The following is a 20,703-nucleotide window of genomic DNA, read 5'->3' on the forward strand; positions in this document are numbered from 1 at the left end:
CCTTAGTCCTTTATTATTTAATTTGGCTTTAGAACCACTTGGGGATTCTAATTCTGTGCAGGGTATTAGGAGAGGGGATAAATTACATAAGGTTTCGTTATATGCGGATGATTTATTAGTTTACATTTCAAATCCTAGGAAATTATTCCTTTTATGTTATCTATATTTATGGAATTTGGTATTTTTCTGGATATAAACTTAATTTACATAAAAATGAATTATTTCCTATTAATAATTATTTTGATTATTATGATCAAGTACCTTATAATATTGCTAAAAAACCATTTTACTTACCTTGGTATCAAAATCACTAAAAATTTTAAAGACCTATATAGGTATAATTTCTTCCCTTTAGTTGAATATACTCAACAGACGCTTTCTAAATGGTCACCTATGTCGATGTCATTGATAGGTCAAATAAATGTTATAAAAATGGTTATTCTACCAAAATTTTTATATATATTTCAAGCAGTTCCCTCTTTTGTTCCAAAAACATTTTTTGATAAAATAGATTCTCTGATTTTGTCTTATGTTTGGAATAATAAATGCTCTAGAGTGAATAAACTTTTATTGCAAAAATCAAAAAAAGATGGAGGACTGGCTTTACCAAACTTTAGATTTTATTATTGGGCAATTAATATTCATTATATTACTTTTTGGATTTATGATATAGACGACCAAGATCGCCCTTCATGGTTACAGCTGGAGGAAAATTCAGTAATGGGGGTTTTCGTTAGCTTCTTTATTAGGAGTTCCTCTTCCGTTTTCGTTCTCCAGGATAGGTAGACAAGCTCTCAACCCTATTGTTAAACATACTTTAAAAATTTGGTTTTAATTTTGTAGATTTTTTGAATTAAATGATTTTCTACTTTCTAGTAATATTTATTCTAATTTCTTTTTTAAACCATCAACTTTGGACAAGGCTTTTTTAACATGGAAAATTAATGGAATAAAAACTTTTTTAGATTTGTTTTTACAAGACTGTTTAATGTCTTTTTCACAGTTAATGGATAAGTATGATATCTCTAATACACATTTTTTTCAGATATTTACAGGTTAGGAATTTTTTACATGATTTTTTACCGAATTACCCCTCGGCCTGCTCTTTAAATTTGGCTTATGCTATTTTTCAGTTTAAACCTTTTCAAAAACAATTAATAGCTATTATTTATAAACAGTTAATGAATGCTCGCATGTCGCCTAATGATAGGGTTCAACGAACCTGGGAAGTAGAACTTCAACATTCACTTTCAGATAATCAATGGAGTAAAATTTATTATTTAGTCAATAATTCATCTATCTGCGCACGCCACATCTTAATTCAGTTTAAGTTATTACACAGGGCCCATATGTCCAAAGATAAATTGGCGTATATTTTTCCTAATATAAGCCCTACTTGTGACAGATGTAACACAGAAGTGGCTACTCTAACTCATATGTTTTGGTCATGTGTAAGTTTAAACAATTTTTGGAGGGATATGTTTGGAATATTATCTAAAGTTATAGATGTGGATGTTCAAACTAATCCACTTACAGCAATTTTTGGGATTATTCCGGAGGAAGCAAGCAAAGTGTCTGCTTCTGTTCAACATGTGATAGCTTTTTCAACTTTACTGGCTAGGAGAGCTATTTTGCTACACTGGAAAGGCTGTCCCAAATAAATGGCTGCCCTGGTTATCTGATGACCCAATTAACCAGAATCCACTTATCAGTAGTGATATTAACTATCTCCTCCAGTGTACCTGGGTAATCTGAGGAAGGGAGTGTTTGAAGATCAAGACCACACATCTGTCACAAAGCTCACGCTCCACAGGGTAGCAGTGGTTCACTGCACCCCTGTATGTTTCTGTGACATGGACGATATGCAGCAAGAAAATCATAGCAAGACAAGTCTCTGCATTCCCTCCAAATAAGCAAACCAACATCAGCTTCCTTTCCTAGGCCTGATGGATGGCCATATTATTTGCAGGACCTGAAACAAATTGTTTTGAGTTAAGTGACAGTAAGCATTTACCAGGTGGACAGATAAAAAAGTTCAAAGAAAATTTATTATCAAAGTACACATATGTCACCATATACGACCCTGAGATACATTTTCTTGCAGGCATTCACAGTACAAAGAAACCCAATAGAATCAATAAAAAATTACACACAGACAACCAATGTGCAAGAGACAACAAATTGTGCAAATACAACAAAAAAGAAAAAAAGCTAAATAATAAATATTGAGAATGTGATTTACGGAGTCTTTGAAAGGGAAGTCATAAGTTGTGGAATCAATTTAGTATTGGAGTGAGTGTAGTTAGCCACTCTGGTTCAGGAGTCTGATGGCTGAGGGATAAAAGAAGCTTGTTATAAAATTGTGAAGACTTACTGATTAATGGGCATCCCAGATTTGAATTTGCTCGATATGGGGAAGGAATATTGAAGTGTGCATGCAGAGCCTCATGTTCATGAATTAAGAACACACTGTCATTGGAAGATTGAACACATCAACCGTCAAGCCGTGTACCCACCTGCCCAATTACAAACATCCTGCCAGAGTTGAGGCTGAGTCTCTGAGGTTTACATTAGCCTTCTCGTCCACCTCGGAACCACAGAGCTGGAGCTTAACCAAGTCATCCACAATTCCAAGGGGCTGCAAAAAATAGGGTGTATCCATGATAGTGCTTATGCATACAGCGTCTCTGAATACATGGCATCGCTGAAATACTATTTCTGCTCAGAAGTAATAATGGTTCTCAGGTAGCGTTTTTTTTGGCAAAAATGCATTCGAATTGATTCTTTGAGAGCAGAATAAGCATTGTGATTCCTTGTCACTTTTCCAATGCAGATTTTTGTTTTATTGCAGGCTCTAGAGTATCCAAACACTGCACCTTGATGACGGACACAACATGTGATCCCTGTACAAGTGGAGAGTATATGGAACATCCAAATTGGCTAGAGAAATGTTTTAAGTGTAAAATATGCGATGCAGGTATTTATTATAATATTGATTGAAGTTATGCTGATTTTATCAACCCATCAGGGTTTTCTGAAATTCATTTACAAAGTATTACTGACACCACTTGCTGCTATTGTACCAAACAATGTCATGACTGCATCGTAGTGAAAACCTGAGCTTAACTTCAAACCTGACGCGCCATTTTCTGCCATCAGATTCTTGCTGTAGGACAAATTATGTTGAGCTTAAATCTCAGTGAAAATATCGCGGGGTAGAAGTTGCTTCACTTTCTTTCCGGGATTTTAAAACAGCATCTCTTGTCACCCTGTTTTTGTGAAAGTTGACATGTTTTGATCTGTCATATTTTGGCCCAGCTGAGTTGAGCCATGAAACCAGTTCTCAAAAGGACATATTGCCTAATATAAGCAGCATTGATCAGGCTGCAGGTGAGCCTTCATCTAAAGAATGAATACACTAAGAATATGGAGTTGGGAGAGTGCTCCCAAGAGTTAATAGGAGCTGGGCAAGGTGGTGGAAAACAGAACTAGCAGGAGGCATGATCTTTGTACAAGGGAGCCACTGCACCTTTTCTGGACTACAGACATACTCTTAGATAGATAGATAGATAGATAGATACTTTATTCATCCCCATGGGGAAATTCAACATTTTTTCCAATGTCCCATACACTTGTTGTAGCAAAAACTAATTACATACAATACTTAACTCAGTAATAATATGATATGCATCTAAATCAGTAACTCAAAAAGCATTAATAATAGCTTTAAAAAAAAGTTCTTAAGTCCTGGCAGTTGAATTGTAAAGCCTAATGGCATTGGGGAGTATTGACCTCTTCATCCTGTCTGAGGAGCATTGCATCGATAGTAACCTGTCGCTGAAACTGCTTCTCTGTCTCTGGATGGTGCTATGTAGAGGATGCCCAATACATCAGTGGTCCGCAACCACCAAGCTGCGGACCGGTTTCAGGCCACGAGGAAACGATATGATTTGGTGATATGAAACAATATGAGTCAGCTGCACCTTTCCTCATTCCATCACGCCCACTGTTGAACTTGAATGCACACGAGGTCATTACCCACTCGAGGTCATCAGTCGGTCATTAACCTACAACTACTCGATGAGTAAAAAACAAATGTCGCTTGAGAGTTTCTTTGGAAGAGGTGGTAGGGGACATAAAAGGCCTAACGATAATAATAACACAGAGACAGCTGAGGCCAAGACTACAAAAAAAAAGAAAGCTTCCTTCAACAGGAAATACGATGAGTCGTACCAAAATATGGCTTTAATGTGACCGGTGACTCGCACGCTCCAAGCCCCCTGTGTGTGATATGTGGGGACAAGCTGTCTAATGAGGCAATGAAGCCCTCAAAACTGCTTCGGCACCTTGAGTCCAAGCACCCTGCACTTAAAGACAAACCCATTGAGTTTTTTAAGCAGAAGAAAACGTGAGCAAGCGGGACAGAGGCAAGTGCTGAGAGTCACCACCTCCACAAATGCTGCTGCTCTGAGAGCATCGTACTTTGTGGCTAGCCGTATCGCTAAGGCTAGGAAGCCTTTCACTGTTGGTGAAGAATTGAGTCTGCCTGCTGCCAAGGACATGTGCCGTGAACTGTTGGGAGAAACTGCAGCTAACAAGATGGCACAGGTTTCTCTTTCAGCTACCACAGTTTCAAGGAGAATCGATAACATAGTGGAAGACATCGAAGCACAGCTATTGGAACGGCTTAATGAGTCACCATAGTATGCTATCCAGGTCGACGAGTCTATCGAAGTCAACAACAAGGCAGTACTGCTGGTTTATGTGCGATATATATCTCAAGACGATGTGCACGACGATACGTTGTGTGCACTGCCGCTGCCAACTAAGTTATCAATCACATCAAAGTAAAAGCCCTTAACTCACGTCTGTATGAGCAGCTGTGCGAGGAAATGGATGCAGAGCACAAACGCCTTCTCTTCTTCACTGAAAACAGGTGGCTATCAAGGGGGAGAGCCCTGACCAGGGTTTTTGAGTTAAGAGAGCCGCTGCAGAGATTTCTTTCAGGAAAAAAATCACCACTGGCAGCACACTTCAGTGATGAGGAATGGATATAAAACTCACTTATCTGTGTGACATCTTCAACCTGCTCAATGAACTCAATTTGTCACTTCAGGGGAGAATGACAACTGTCTTCAAGTTGGCAGGTAAAGTGTCTGCTTTCAAAGCCAAACTGGAACTGTGGGGACGGCGAGAGGACAGGGGCATATTTGACATGTTCCCAACATTAGCTGGGATTTTGGGAGAGACTGAGGCTGCACCGTCCTTCTCACAGCTGGTGTGCGATCACCTATCTTTGCTGTCAACAGAATTCGAGTGTTACTTCCCAACCGCAAATGATCCAAGGTGTGCAAAGGAATGTGTCCGTGACCCATTTGTGAATGTCCCTGGTGAATCATCCATGTCAGCATGGGAAGAAGATCAACTCCTCGAGCTTGCAAATGACGGTGGGCTGAAAAGTATGTTTGACATAACATTTCTGCCAGCATTCTGGATCAAAGTCAAGGCTGAATATCCTGAGATAGCCACAAAAGCACTGAAAACGTTGCTTCCATTTCCAACATCATATCTCTGAGAAGTGGGGTTTTCTGCAATGAATGCAACGAAAACTAGATTGTGGAATAGACTGGACATAAGGAACCCTGTTCAAATATCGCGGTCTCCCACTGATTCAGCGATATTGGTGTGTTGCAATGATTTTATATGTTTAAATGAGGAAAATATGCGCTGTGTGTTTAATATCCAAACGTTACTTAAAAAGTTATGATGCTATTGACTTATAAGTGACTTATAATTGACTTATCACTAAATTCATACGAGGAAAATATGCGGTGTGTTTAATATTAAATTCATTAGATAAACCCTATTAGAAACAAAATTGAGTGTATTAGCCACTTACAAGTGACTTATAATTGATTTATCACCTATATTCCAGTCGTGATTAACACTCCCCACCCCCCATCGGCCGGTCAGCAAGAATATTGTCAATATTAAACCAGTCCATGTTGCAAGAAAGGCTGGTGGCCCCTGCATTAAATGGTATAATTTCAGAGAAATGATTAGTAAAACTTGGTTGTTCTCTCATTTTACACAACAATGAATTTCAACATCTCCAGTGGAATTACAACTGCTGTCATTTCGAATAGTTAACTCTAGGAAAACAGTGGTACTAAGAAGTCAACATTCCAGTCCAAAGATTAGGAGTTAAACTTCTATATAGGAAAGAACGTTTCTCCTTTCCCAGGTGCCAAAACCTCTTTTTCATCAATAAAACAGGTCTTACGTCTTGCATGAAGCCATCTTGATATATTGACCAGTCACAGATGGCAGGAAGGCATAGCCTTGACATACATTTAGAGTCATAGAGTTGTACAGCACATGGTCTATGCTGGCCATCATGCCAATCAAGTCCCATTTACATGCATTAAATTCATATCCATACATACTTGTTCATTCAAATATATTCAGATTCCTCTTAAATGTTGTTACTGTTCCTGCCCCCACAACCACCTCCCTCATGCAAGTATACACATGCTCTTTAGTTTTAGATACTCTTACCAGAGAAAGGAGACACTGGCTATCTACCCTATCAACTATCGCTGATATGTATCATGGAATTTGTTGCTTTGCGGCAGAAGAATAGCGCATTGCATTAAAACAAATCCTATGCTTTGCAATAATAAATAAAAACAAAGTACTACAAAAAGAGAGCAAAAAAAGTAAGGTAGAGTTCATGAGTTCATAGACCACTCAGCAATTAGAGGTGAAGAAGCTGCTTCTAAAACATTGAGTGAAGCTCTTCAGGCTCCTGTACCTTCTTCCTGGTGGTAGTAATGAGAAGAGGGTATGTCCTGAGTGATAGGGATCCTTAAAGGTGGATGCTGCCTTTTTGAGGTACCGCCTTTTGAAGATATGTCTAATGCTGTGAAGGCTAGTGCCCATGATGGAATTGGCTGAGTTTACAACTCTCTGCAGCTTTTTTTTAATCTGTGCATTAGTGCCTCCATATATCTATATCATTCGGCTGTCAGCCTTCTTCGCTCCAAAGAAAACAGACCTAGCCTCTCCAATCTTACCTGATAACTTAAGCCTTCCCATCAAGGTCACACCCTTGTAAATGTTTCCTGTGCCATCTCCAGCATAATTATATTCTTCCTAGTGTCTGGTAACTAGAACTGCATACAGTATTCCAAGTGCAGTCTGTCTACTATTTTGTACGACTGTAACACAGCATCTCAACTCTTGCACTTGAAGCCTCAGCTTTCTTCAGCACCCTGTTTATCTGTCTTCTCGTTTTCAGGAAACTGTGTACTTGTATTCCCCTAGGTTTCTCTCTTCAACAGGATTCCTCAAAGCCCTACCATTCACTGTGTAAGCCTTGTTTCAACTTCACAAAGTCCACCACTTTCCAGTTGTCCAAGTTAAATTCCATCTGCTATCCCCTTCCCATCTTCCCAGTTGTTCTATGTCCTGTTGTAAACTTAGACGATCCCTCTTCAGTGTTCGCCACCCGTCCCAATTTTGATATCGACTGCAAACTTACCAGTGGTGCAGCCTGCATTTTCATTTGTATCTTTAATATGCATGATACCCAGCAACAATCGCTTTCATGCCCCACTGCGCTCAGGCCTCTAATCTGGAAAACAATATTCCTCAGTCAGTTTTATATCTGTTTGGGTTCTTCACCCAAATCCTATATGTTCTGGCCTTCTGTACCATCATACCATACAGAACCTGATCAAAAGCTTTATTAAAGTCTTTGTAGGCGACATCTACCACTCTGCTCTTATCAATCCTCCTTGCTGCCTCTTCAAAGTACTCAATCTGATTCATGAGACATTTATAGAGAAACATAAACCCCATTCTGAAGCGTCTTTCAATGGAGTGCTCTTTTTAAAACTCAACTCCTACTTCACATGATCCATGTCCCTCCATTCATGAGCCTATTTAACAACCTTTAAACACCTCTATGTTCTTGCCTCCACCAGTACCCCGGTAGTACATTCCAGACACTCGCCACTTTCTGTGCTAAAAACCTACCCTGCACATCTCCTTTGAACTTTACTCCTCTCACCCTCTAACAGACATTTTGACCCTGGGAAAAGGATATCGGAAATTGTCTACTCGATCTATGCCTTTATTATTGTTTAAACTTATATTAGATTTCCCATCAATCTCTGTTACTCCAGAGAAAACATCTCAAGCTTGTCGCAGCTGTCTTTATAGCAGCTTCCCTCTAAGCCATGCAGCATCGGGTAAACAACTTCTTCACCCTCTCCAAATTCTTTGCATTCTTCCTATAATGGGGCAACCATTATGGAATGCAATTGTCCAGATGCAATCTAACCACAGTATAGCATTGATGCCACAGCAGTGGAAATTGCAAACAGTTTCAAACTCCTGGGAGAGGCCATACTTCGCATAAACTATCGTGGTCTCTGAACACGTTCTCCACAATCAGGAAAGTCACCAACTCCTCTACTTTCTGAGGAGGCTGAAGACAGCTGGACTTTGCACAGCCATACTCATATCATTCTATATACAGGCAGTCCCCGGGTTACGTACGAGTTCCGTTCCTGAGTCCGTCTTTAAGTCGGATTTGTACGGAAGTCGGACCAAGTACATCCGGTATTATTTAGCGTCAGTTAATCAAATGTTTGTCTTAGTATATAGTATATATTTTACCTTTCTATGCATATAAAATACTTAAGAAACATATGTATTCCAATAATTAAACCTCTGCGTTGCTCAGTAATAATTGTAGCTTTCATCGGGGCAGCACCTTTCACATGCTCCATTATTCTCACTTTATCCGTTATCCTTTAACATTGTTCCGATCGTTGACCAACTGTAGCTTAACGCTTTTCTAATGACCGATGGCGTTTCACCTCTTTCCAAACACTATTATTTCCATTTTATTTTCAATCGCAATCGCTTCCCGTCAATAGAGCAGAAACACTGCAGGTGGCAGGTCCCGACCTGCGCCGGCTCCCGAGGTCCGCTGGGTCCTAAGGACCATAGCACTGATTCCCCGGGTGCTAAACTGCACCGCACTGAGACAGGTTAAATGGGACAAGTGGGGTCTGTGCTGGGTTTGGGTATTTGATCCTCCACAATATTCCGTGTGGGAATTTAAACTGGAGGTGGCAGTGGTTTCTTTTACGAGGTCGAGTTGCGAGCCCAACATCAACCCGGCACAGATGGTACGGGAGTCACTGGATCGATAACCCGGCATGGGAGCGGTCTGTCACTAAATCGAACTCGGGAACTTCCATTCTCTAGCCCGGTGCTGATCTGACTGCGCCCCCAGCCGACCGCAACGGTGGTGGGGGGGGGGGGGGGTGGGGTCAGGGTGAATCTTACTAAGAAAAATTTAAGCTAAATACAAAGTTAAACACTCAACACTTTGTCAACGGAAATGACTTAAAATGGCAGACGGCATCGCGATCTGGCTTAAAATGTCGGACGGTGTTCTCCTTCCTCGGTTCATAAGTATGAGTTGTCCGTAAGTCGGACGTTCGTAACTCGGGGACTACCTGTATGCGCAGTAGATAGATAGATAGATAGATAGATAGATACTTTATTCATCCCCATGGGGAAATTCAGTAGAGAGCATCGTGACAAACTGCATCACTGCATGGCATGGAAACAGCACTGTCGTGGACAGGAAGACTTTACAACAGGTAGTCAAAACTGCCCAATGCATCACTGGCACCAGTCTGTTCACCAACAAGGATATAAATACACAAAGGTGCAAGAAAAGGGCCAGTAACATGAAGGATCCCACCCACCCTACTCATGGACTGTTAGTCCCACTCCCATCAGGGAGGAGGCTACATAGCATCCACACCAGGACCAGCAGACTCAAAAAGCAGTAAGTTTGATCAACACCTCTACCCACTCACCTTCCCTCCACATCCCCAACTACCACTGCTTATCATTTTGTTATGTACAGACACTCCGGTTTAGACTATATGCCCTATCTATGTGTCTCATAATTTGATAAACCTCTATCACATCTCCACTGAGTATTCAATATTCCAGGGAAAACAATGCCAAGTTTGTCCAACTTCTCCTTAAACAGTGCCTATAAAAAGTATTCAACTTCCCCCCCCCCCTCCCAGAAGTTTTCATATTTTATTATTTTTCAATACTGAATCTCAGTGGATTTAATTTGGCTTTTTTGACACTGATCAACAGAAAAAGACTGTTTACTGTCAAAATGAAAACCGATCTCTACAAAGTGATCTAAATTAATTACAAATATAAAACACAAAATAATTGATTGCATAAGTATTCACCCCCATTTAATATGACACACCAGATGGTCACTGGTGCTGCCAATTGGTTTTAGAAGTCACATAATTAGTTAAATGGAGACCTGTGTGTAGTCAAAGTGTTTCATTTGATTGTAGTAAAAACACACCTGTATCTGGAAGGTCCAGGTGTTGGTGAGTCAGTATCCTGGCAAAAACTACACCATGAAGACACAAGAACACTCCATGCAACTTTGCAAAAAAGTTCTTGAAAAGCATAAGTCAGGGGATAGATACAAGAAAATTTCCAAGTCACCTAATATCCCTTGGAGTACAGTTAAGACAATCTATGGAATGGAAAGAATATGGCAGAGCTGTAAATCTGCCTAGAGCTGAGTGACCGTACAAGAAGGGGACTAGTGAGGGAGGCCACCAAGAGATGTGTGACTACCTTGGAGGAGTTACAAGCTTCAGTGGCTGAGATACGAGAGACTGCGCATTCAACAACTGTTGCCCAGGTTCTTCACCAATCGCAGCTTTATGGGAGAGTGGCAAAGAGAAAGCCATTGTTGGAAACAAAAGCTCACATGAAATCTCGGTTAGAGTTTGCCAGAAGACGTGGGAGACTTTGAAGTCAGCTAGAAGAAGGTTCTCTGGTCTGATGATACCAAAATTGAGCTTTTTGGCCATCAGACTAAATGCTATGTTTGGCGTAAGCCTAACACCGCACATCATCAAAAACAAACCCCCTACTGTGAAGCATGGTGGTGGCTGCATCATGCAGTGGGAATGCTTCACTGCTGCAGGCCCTGGAAGGCTTGTGAAAGTATAGGGTAAAATGAATGCAGCAAAATACAGGGAAATCCTGTAGGAAAAGCTGCTGCAGTCTGCAGGAGAACTGCAACTTAGGAGAAGAATTGTTTTCAGCAAGACAATGACCTGAAACATAAAGCCAAAGCTACACCGGAAAGGTGTAAAAAGAACAAATTTAATGTCCTGGAGTGGCCAAGTCAGAGTCCAGACCACAATCCAATTGAGAATTTGTGGCTGGTACTTCAAAAGAGCTGTTCACTCACAATCCTCATGCAATCTGACAGAGCATGAGCAGTTTTGTAAAGAAGAATGGGGAAAAATGCAATGTCCAGATATGTAAAGCTGGAAGAGACCAATCCACACAGACTCAAGGCTGCAATTGCTGCCAAAGGAGTATCCACTAAATACTGACTTGAACGGGGTGAATACTTACGCAATTATTTTGTGCTTTATATTTGTAATTAATTTAGGTCACTTTGTAGAGATCTGTTTTCACTTTGACACAAAAGCGTCTTCTTCCGTTGATCAGTGTAAAATAACCAAATTAAATCCACTGAGATTCACTGTTGTAAAAACATGAAAACTTCCAAGGGGGGTGAATACTTTTTATAGACACTGTAGATATGATTCTCCAATCCAGGCAGCATTGTGCTGAACCTCTTCTGGACCTTCTCCAAATCTTCCACATACTTCCTGTAATGTGGGATACAGAATTCCACACTATATTCCAAATATGGCTTCACAAATGTTTTTTTATATGTGCAACATGACTTTATGACAGTTGTGCTCGATGCCTTAACTGATTAAGGCAAGCATGCCATATGGCCGCCTTTACCATCCTATCTACCTGCGTGGTCATTTTCGGGGACCTGTGGACTTCCACCTCAATATCCATCTATTGGTAATTGCTCTTAAATATCCTGCCTTTTACTGCATACTTTCCCCCTTTCGATTGACGTACATTTTAGGGACAGCTTCTTCCCCTTGGCCATTAAATTTATGAATGGTTGATGAATGCATGAATGCTACCTCACTGTTTTGTTCTCTTGATATACTATTTATTTAGTTTTTGTATATTCTTATGGTAATTTATAGTATTTTTATGTATTGTACTGTACTATTGCCACAAGACAACATATTTCAAGACATGCCAATGTTACAAATATAATTCTGACCTCCCAAAGTGCAATGCCTGAGAATTGCTTGGATTAAACTCCATCTGCCATTTTTTTCCAGCTGATCTATATCTTATTGTATCCTTTAACAACCTACTTCACTATCCACAATTCCCTCATTTTTATGTCAGCCATTTAAATTGATTATAATGTGAAAGGAATGGACTTATACTGTTGCTTGAAAGCTGTGAAGGTGAGGATTGGATTCTCTTATCAGATTTAACGGAGAATGATTGAGAAATTGACAAGAAAAAGGCAAGCAGAATACTAGACCAATACAGTCAGAAGCAGAAAATAACATAAAATGGTAAATGATAACCTGGTTCATGTGCATGCCTTTTTCTTACATGTTGACCGAACACACCACAGCAGTGTAAATACAGATGGTGAATAACGTCAATCTTTGTGATCATTGAGACACGATATATTGGTGAATATGGAAGTGTTAGAGAAATTGATATTCTGTACCTGCTTTCAGAGAGGAAAACACAGAAAACTCCCAGTAATAGTGATGAATGTTGGTCTGGGGTGAATAGAGAGCTGAAATAGATTAATGAAACATAGCAGTGGAGAAATTAATGACACTGATAACCAACAAATCATTAGGATCTGATGACCTACATTCCACATTACTGTATTAAAGAGTTGTCTATAGATGTAGTGGGTGCACTGGTTGTCACAGAGACCAGGTAGCACAGAATGAGTCAATCAGGAAATGTTGGAACCTGTTAAAAGGAAATGGTAACAGGAAGGAGTAATAGGACGGGATTGACTCTCACGCAACAGATCAGCTCATTCTGAGGATCAGAATCAGGTTTATTATCACTGGCATACATCTTGAAATTTGTTGTTATGTGGCTGCTTAATATTTATAGCAATTCCTATTTCAATTTTCCAACATCTGCAATTTTTGCTTTTTGAGTGATTTGTTAAGTTTGCTACTGATACAAAGCAGGTTGCAGTGTGAGTTCATGGGAGAATATGGACAGGATAAGTGAATGGGTGACATATGGTAGATGGAATATTAAGTTCTTTATCCACTTTGACTAATAATGGCAGAATGGTGTGCTTGCAGAGCTCTAATGGGATTGTACCTGGATGTTGTGTACACGTCTGGTGTCTTGGCCTAAAGATGGACATATTTTTGATAGAGGAGGACAAGAAGAATTCCTGGGATAAGGAATTGTCTCATAAGGAAAGATTAACTGGATCATATTATTGTAGACTCTACAACCCAACCTTTTTTATGCCATGGACCCCTATTATTAACTGAGGGGCCCATGGACGCTTGGTTGGGAAACCTTGTTCTGGAGTTTAGAAGAAGCATGAGAGATATCACACAACACTTTAAAAATTCTTAGTGGGATTAACAGGAATAACATTTTCCCTTGCTGGAATTATCTGGAACATGGGGTCACAGTCTCAGATTAAGAGCACAGCTACTTTGAGAGGCTCACCAGCTGTGTGTGTTTAAGACCAAGTGTGATATATTTTTAGATTTTCAGGGATATGAGCTAATTACAAGAGAGAGGTTTTGAGCTACAAGATCTTTTTGAATGGTGCACAGACACAAGGGATTTAGCAGCCAAATCCCGATTTAGTCTTCAGTCTAACTTCAGTCAGAAAGCAGTATACTTTAATTCATCGTGGATCTCATAAATGTTTCGTATTTACAGAGCTGGGACTTCAAACTAAAGAAAACTGTACTGCCACTCGCAATACGACATGTGAGCCCAGGGAAGGGTATTATTGCATTGACAGCTGTCAGATAGTCAGAAAGCACAAAGCATGCCCACCTGGTAAAGGAGTTAAAGAGAAAGGTAGGTTGATGGAGTGTCGTTACTAAGTGCTGTGCCCTGAGCAGGACAGGGGAAATTGAAATCACTGGCACCAACTGGAGTTTGCTCTGAGGATGGCTGCCTGAGGCCCCCTACTGGCAACGGCAGCTTGCTGTTAGTTCTTTGAGTGTAACTGGAATGGTCTTTGGATTTGTATTTTAAGAAGCTAGTTCATCCCACTTCCCATTTTACCCACTATTGGCCAGTCTTGAGTTTTAGCCACCGAGCCTGAGGCCTCAGTCGATCAGAGTTGACCATGGATATTGTGTCCTAGCTGTCTAGGTATACAAGCCTGGGCAGTACAACATGGAGAGCAAGCTGTTGTCCATGTAGCAAGCTCCCCATCTCCATGCATCTGATGAATCTAAAGGAACGGCAGAGACTGATACAGTTTGGTACCAGCAGCATCACAGGAGTTGCCAGTCAGCATTGAACTTAATGTTGGACTGCCCTAAGTGCTCCAGCTCTGGATTTACTCCCGAGGCCTTCCCCATGAGTGGGTATGGTCACAAAGCAGTGGAAGCTTGAGATCAGAGTTTTCCTTCTTCTAGATGAGCTGCCAGTCTCGGCTGACTAGCCCCATCTGCTCTAAGCGACTGGATTTAAATTGCCTATAACCTGCCTTTGCACCTTCTGTTAGTAGAAACAGTTCTGCTAGTTTTAGTAACTAAATCACACATGAAGGCCAGGAGCTAGACTTGGTTTTCAGAGGCTTTTTGGTTCACACAGCATTGGGAGCATTTAATAGGTAGTGGGAGTTTGTCCCCATTACCACCCCTGGCTATAACAACCTTAGGGAACCAACCTTCAGCCTCTATTGCCCATCTTATTGCATGACTGCGTGCTCCTGACCACAGAAAGTCTGAGGTTCTATTCCAGTTCTTTGTTAAACAGCTTGATGTAAGACCATAAGACATAAGAGGTAAGAGCAGAATTAGGCCATTTGGCCGAACGGGTCTGCTCCACTATTCCATCATGGTTGATTTATTATCCCATTCTCCTGCCTTCTCCCTGTAGCTTTCAATGCCCTTACTAAACAAAGACCTATTAAATATACCCAATGACTTGGCCTCCAGAGCCATCTGTGACAATGAATTCCATGGATTTACCACCCTCTGGCTAAATAAATTCCTCCTCATCTCTGATATCATTATTATTTTGGTATTGCTTTATCTGGCGTCTTCTCATGCTGCTATTCCAAAGTGTGAGCAAATTCTTCATCTGACAGAGGCCCACACGCTAATCCACCATGAGGAAAGGAATACACGATAATTTATTCCTCTCCTGTGCTGCTCGGAGTTGGGTGTGTTATTTGTACAGTGGTGTGACCGAGAAGCATGGGTATTTTTCTAGACCCTAGTAATTGACTGACGGTATTTGTGGATGTTAAAACAGGTTCAAAAATTCTGTTCTTAAACACTGAGAACTACTCAGTGAAGTGGATTCTTTGATATTTTCAACATGCTGCAGGTGACAACTTCAGTTGAAAGTGGAATTGCACATTTATTTAACTATTTGAAGAGGAGTGTGGAAAGAAGTAACAAGATCTCTCTGACACTGGTATTACAGCTTTATAAGTTACCCACAATAACATTAATTGTGTGTTTCAGGAACACCTTTCAATGATACAGTGTGTGAGAAATGTCTTCACGGAACATTTTCAAGCGAAGCTTCAACAACTGAAGAATGTAAGAACTGGACAGTGTAAGTACTTTAAACTCCATGGTGTCCTTGTCCAGAAAGTACCACCTCTTGTTGATTTTTCTCAATACCTCCTTTCTTTTTGCCCCAAACCACCAGGGAAGAGGCGACACAGCGACCATGCCAGGACCACTAGACTCAAGAACAGTTACTTTCCCCAAGCTGTCAGTCTGATCAACACCTCCCCACATTAACCCAACCCACCACTCCCCACACTACTACATACACATCACCCACCATCACTTTATGTACATATAATCAGTCTGTGTGTTTTGTAGGATTGCTTTTATATTTATATTTATTGTGTTTTTATTTCTTTATTAAGTTCTTTAAGAACGTAAGACGTAAGAGGAGAATTAGATAAATCGGTCTATCAAGTCTGCTCTTCCAGTCAGTCATGGCTGATTTATTATCCCCTGCAACCCAATTCTCCCCAAAACCTACCACATGACCATAAGGCATTGGGGCAGAATTCATGCCTTTTTTTTTCAAGCTACTTCGAATCTGGAGTAACAATCATTTTGTTCTCCTTTCACAAAAGAGAAAATCTGCAGATGCTGGAACTCTAAGCAACACACAAAATGCTGGAGAAACTCAGTAAGCCAGGTAGCATCTATAGCATGCTATCACGTATTTGCTGCACAAATCACTCTCTCACCTAGATGGGGTCAGTTGTGCTGTGAGGATTACATTCCTTGACTTCTCTAGTGCCTTTAACACCATCCAGCCCAAGATCTTAAGGCACAAACTAACGGAGATGGGAGTAGATTCTCACATGGTGGATTGGATAGTGGACTACTTGACAGATAGACCTCAGTATGTGCGGTTGGGAGACTGTAGGTCTGACACGGTGGTCAGCAGCACAGGAGCGCCGCAGGGAACCGTACTCTTTCCGGTCCTGTTCACCCTGTACACATCAGACTTCCAATATAACTCGGAGTCCTGCCATGTGCAGAAGTTCGCTGATGACACGGCCATAGTGGGGTGTGTCAGGAATGGACAGGAGGAGGAGTATAGGAAACTGATACAGGACTTTGTGATATGGTGCAACTCAAACTACCTGCGTCTCAATATCACCAAGACCAAGGAGATGGTGGTGGACTTTAGGAGATCTAGGCCTCATATGGAGCCAGTGATCATTAATGGAGAATGTGTGGAGCAGGTTAAGACCTACAAGTATCTGGGAGTACAGTTAGACGAGAAGCTAGACTGGACTGCCAACACAGATGCCTTGTGCAGGAAGGCACAGAGTCGACTGTACTTCCTTAGAAGGTTGGCGTCATTCAATGTCTGTAGTGAGATGCTGAAGATGTTCTATAGGTCAGTTGTGGAGAGCGCCCTCTTCTTTGTGGTGGCGTGTTGGGGAGGAAGCATTAAGAAGAGGGACGCCTCACGTCTTAATAAGCTGGTAAGGAAGGCGGGCTCTGTCGTGGGCAAAGTACTGGAGAGTTTAACATTGGTAGCTGAGCGAAGGGTGCTGAGTAGGCTACGGTCAATTATGGAAAACTCTGAACATCCTCTACATAGCACCATCCAGAGACAGAGAAGCAGTTTCAGCGACAGGTTACTATCGATGCAATGCTCCTCAGACAGGATGAAGAGGTCAATACTCCCCAATGCCATTAGGCTTTACAATTCAACCGCCAGGACTTAAGAACTTTTTAAAAGCTATTATTAATGCTTTTTGAGATAGTGATTTAGATGCATATCATATTTTTTACTGAGTTAAGTATTGTATGTAATTAGTTTTGCTACAAGTGTATGGGACATTGGAAAAAAAAGTTGAATTTCCCCATGGGGATGAATAAAGTATCTATCTATCTAGAAAAGAGTATACTCGATGTTTCAGGCCGAGACCCTTCAGCAGGACTGGAGAAACAAAGATCTCCTTCACATTTGTGAACTAAAGAATGACAATAAGCCATTTTTATTTATTTACTGAAGTACAGCGTGGAGTAGACCCTTCTGGCCCTTTGAGCTGCGCTGCCCAACAATTTCCTATTTAATCCCAGCCTAATCACGGGACAACTTGTAATGACCAATGAACCTACCAACCGATACATCTTTGGACTGCGGGAAGAAACCAGTGCACTCGGAGGAAACCTCCGCAGTCACAGGAAGATCGTACAAACTCCTAACTGTCAGCTCAGGAATTGATCCCGAGTTGCCCCAACCCCAATCATGAATCTTTCACAATCTGCTTTTCAGAAACAATTAATCATTTGCACTAATGTACCGTTAACAAGTTAGAACCTGGTTGAAAACCCTCTTCTATGTTTCTCTGTGATCTGTTTCACTTTAATTAGAGGGAACTAAAGAAACTGCCTGGCCCTTTGATGTACATTTGAAAAGTATTTCACTCCTTTTGCCTTGTCCTGGGTGGGAGATCTTTCAGTGAATTGTCTCATTGTCTGGATCTTCCTTTCTATATCCCAAATGTAAGTCTGTCATTTCAGGAATAACTGGGAGCTTTTGCACTTAGGCAGCAAATCCCAGATGAAAAAAAATGGCAGACTCATTTAATTTGGAGAGTGTGGAGTTCCTTACAGGTCTGCAAAAGATGAGAAGTACTTTTCTTCATCCTTATGTAACCACACTACAGAAACAATGCTGATCTGTCTTTGTACTAATTGTGTTCATTCCAGTAAACCCTGTGTGGAATCTGTTTAGTTGATGTTTTAGAACATAGAATAGTACAGCACATTAGAAGCCCTTCGGTTTTTTTTTTATTGTGAATGTGGTGTCTCTGATGCTCCGTGCCTGTGATGCTGTTACAAGTAAGTTTTACATTGTACTTGTCATAGACACTGAGTGGCCACTTTATTCCAGTACCTCTTGTGCCTAATAAAGAGGCCACTGAGTGTATGGTTGTGGTTTTCTGCGGCTCTATCCCATCTACTTCAAGGTTGGATGTGTTGATTATTCAGCGATGCTCCCCTGCACATCACTGTGGTAAAACATGGTTAATTGAGTTTCTGTCAGCGTGACCCAGTCTGGCCTTTCTCCTCTGATCTCTCTCACAAGATGTTTTTTACCCACAGAACTGACAATCAGTCGATTTTTTTTGTTTTTCACACTATTCTCTGTAAACTCTAGAGACTGATTTGCATAGAAATCCCAAGAGATTGACAGTTTCTGAGATGCTCAAATCACCCCGCCTGATACCAACAATCACTCCATGGTGAAAGTCACTTTGGTGACATTTCTTCATCATTCTTCCCCATTCTGAGGTTTGGTCTGAACGGCAACTGAACCTCTTGACCATGTCTGCCTGCTTTTAGGCGTTCAGTTGCTGCCATATGATTGTATATATAACAGCATAATATATTACCTATTTGATTTTGACATTATATACTTTGTTTTTACTATTGCTGTTTATATGTCTTTTATGTTATCTGTTTGTTAAACTCCTCTTTCGATTTGTATATTCTTTATTTGAAAATCAATAAAAAAGATTGAAAAATGAAATGAAATGAAAGTGTGCTGACTGGCTGAATTCTGGCCTGGTATGAGCACACCAATGCCGTTGAGTGGCAAATCCTACAAAAGGTAGTGGATTCAGCCCAGTACATCACAAGTAAAACCATCCCAACCATTCAGCACATCCACATGAATCGTCGTCACAGGAAAGCAGCATCTACCATCAAAGATCCTCACCACCCAGGCCATTCTCTTTTCTCGCTGCTGTAGGTGTACAGATGTAGTTGAAAGTTCAAAGTAAAATTTATTATCAGGGTACATATATGTCACTACATACAACCCCAAAATTCTTTTGTGGGCATACTGAGCAAATCTACAGACTGTAACTGTAACTAACTGTGAACATCAGGAACTGTAATCTGCCACTGTAGATATAAATAAATACCAATAAATAATGAGCATGACGTAACAAGATAAAAGAGTCCTTAACTGAGTGTAACTATCCTCTTCTGTCCAAGAGCCTGATGGTTGAGGGGTAGTAACTGTTCTTGAACCTGGTGGTGTGAGCCCTGAGGCTCTTGTACCTACTACCTGATGGCAGCAGCGAGAAAAGAGAATGGCCTGGGTGGTGAGGATCTTTGATGATAGATGCTGCTTTCCTGTGACGACGATTCATGTGGATGTGCTGAATTGTTGGGATGGTTTTACTTGTGATGTACTGGGCTGAATCCACTACCTTTTGTAGGATTTGCCACTCAACGGCATTGGTGTTCTCATACCAGGCCGGAATTCAGCCAGTCAGCGCACTTTCATTTCATTTCATTTTTCAATCTTTTTTATTGACTTTCAAATAAAGAATATACAAATCGAAAGAGGAGTTTAACAAGCAGATAACATAAAAGACATATAAACAGCAATAGTAAAAACAGAAAGTATATAATGTCAAAATCAAACAGGTAATATATTATGCTGTTATATACACAATGGTCAAAAAGAAACTACAACTCCTCATAGCAATCGTAAAAAAAGATTGGAAATTTTATTGATAAAGAAAGAAAAACCCCACTAACTAAACTGAAACAAAAAAAAAGAGAAAGAAAAAGAAAGATTGGGCAGTCCAATTGAGGATAAACTTTAAAAAGAGAGAAAAAAAAACACATCCTTCCAGTCATCTCCAGACCTTCATGGATAAGGATTTTCTCCAAAGAGAATAAAGAAAAATAAATAAATAAATAAAGATAAACTAAATCATTGAAAATATTGAATAAAGGGTCGCCAGACTTATTCAAAATCAAAGGATGTATCAAATGTCCGGCTTCTAATTTTCTCCAAACTTAGACATGACATAATGGAGGAGAGCCCATAAAAAACAGTAGGCAGGTGAGATTCTTTCCAGTGTAGCAAAATAGCTCTCCTAGCCAGTAAAGTTGAAAAAGCTATCACATGTTGAGCGGAAGCAGACACTTCCTCTGGGAAAATCCCAAAAATTGCTGTAAGTGG

General features: G+C 40.5%; 2 protein-coding genes across 5 annotated transcripts in view; one reads left to right on the forward strand and one right to left on the reverse strand.

The window, feature by feature from the left end:
- The window catches only part of LOC140718523 (tumor necrosis factor receptor superfamily member 14-like), a 530,540-nt gene that overhangs the window by 79,294 nt on the left and 430,543 nt on the right, over window positions 1–20,703 (reverse strand). The gene's annotated exons all lie outside the window — the stretch shown is intronic.
- Window positions 1–20,703, forward strand: part of LOC140718516 (tumor necrosis factor receptor superfamily member 5-like) — a 72,048-nt gene that overhangs the window by 29,121 nt on the left and 22,224 nt on the right. Inside the window, exons 7-10 of one of the 3 annotated variants that reach the window (XM_073032467.1) lie at window positions 2,852–2,977; window positions 13,921–14,064; window positions 15,693–15,786; window positions 17,609–19,178. In XM_073032467.1, coding sequence (XP_072888568.1) covers window positions 2,852–2,977; window positions 13,921–14,064; window positions 15,693–15,786; window positions 17,609–17,690 — 446 coding nt within the window. In that variant the 3' untranslated portion in view covers window positions 17,691–19,178. Of the gene's footprint in view, window positions 1–2,851; window positions 2,978–13,920; window positions 14,065–15,692; window positions 15,787–17,608; window positions 19,179–20,703 lie in introns of those variants that run through there. The other 2 variants (XM_073032465.1, XM_073032466.1) reach the window with 2 other exon arrangements.

This window comes from Hemitrygon akajei, chromosome 29 (genome assembly GCF_048418815.1).
Source record: "Hemitrygon akajei chromosome 29, sHemAka1.3, whole genome shotgun sequence".
NCBI classification, from domain to species: Eukaryota; Metazoa; Chordata; class Chondrichthyes; order Myliobatiformes; family Dasyatidae; genus Hemitrygon; species Hemitrygon akajei.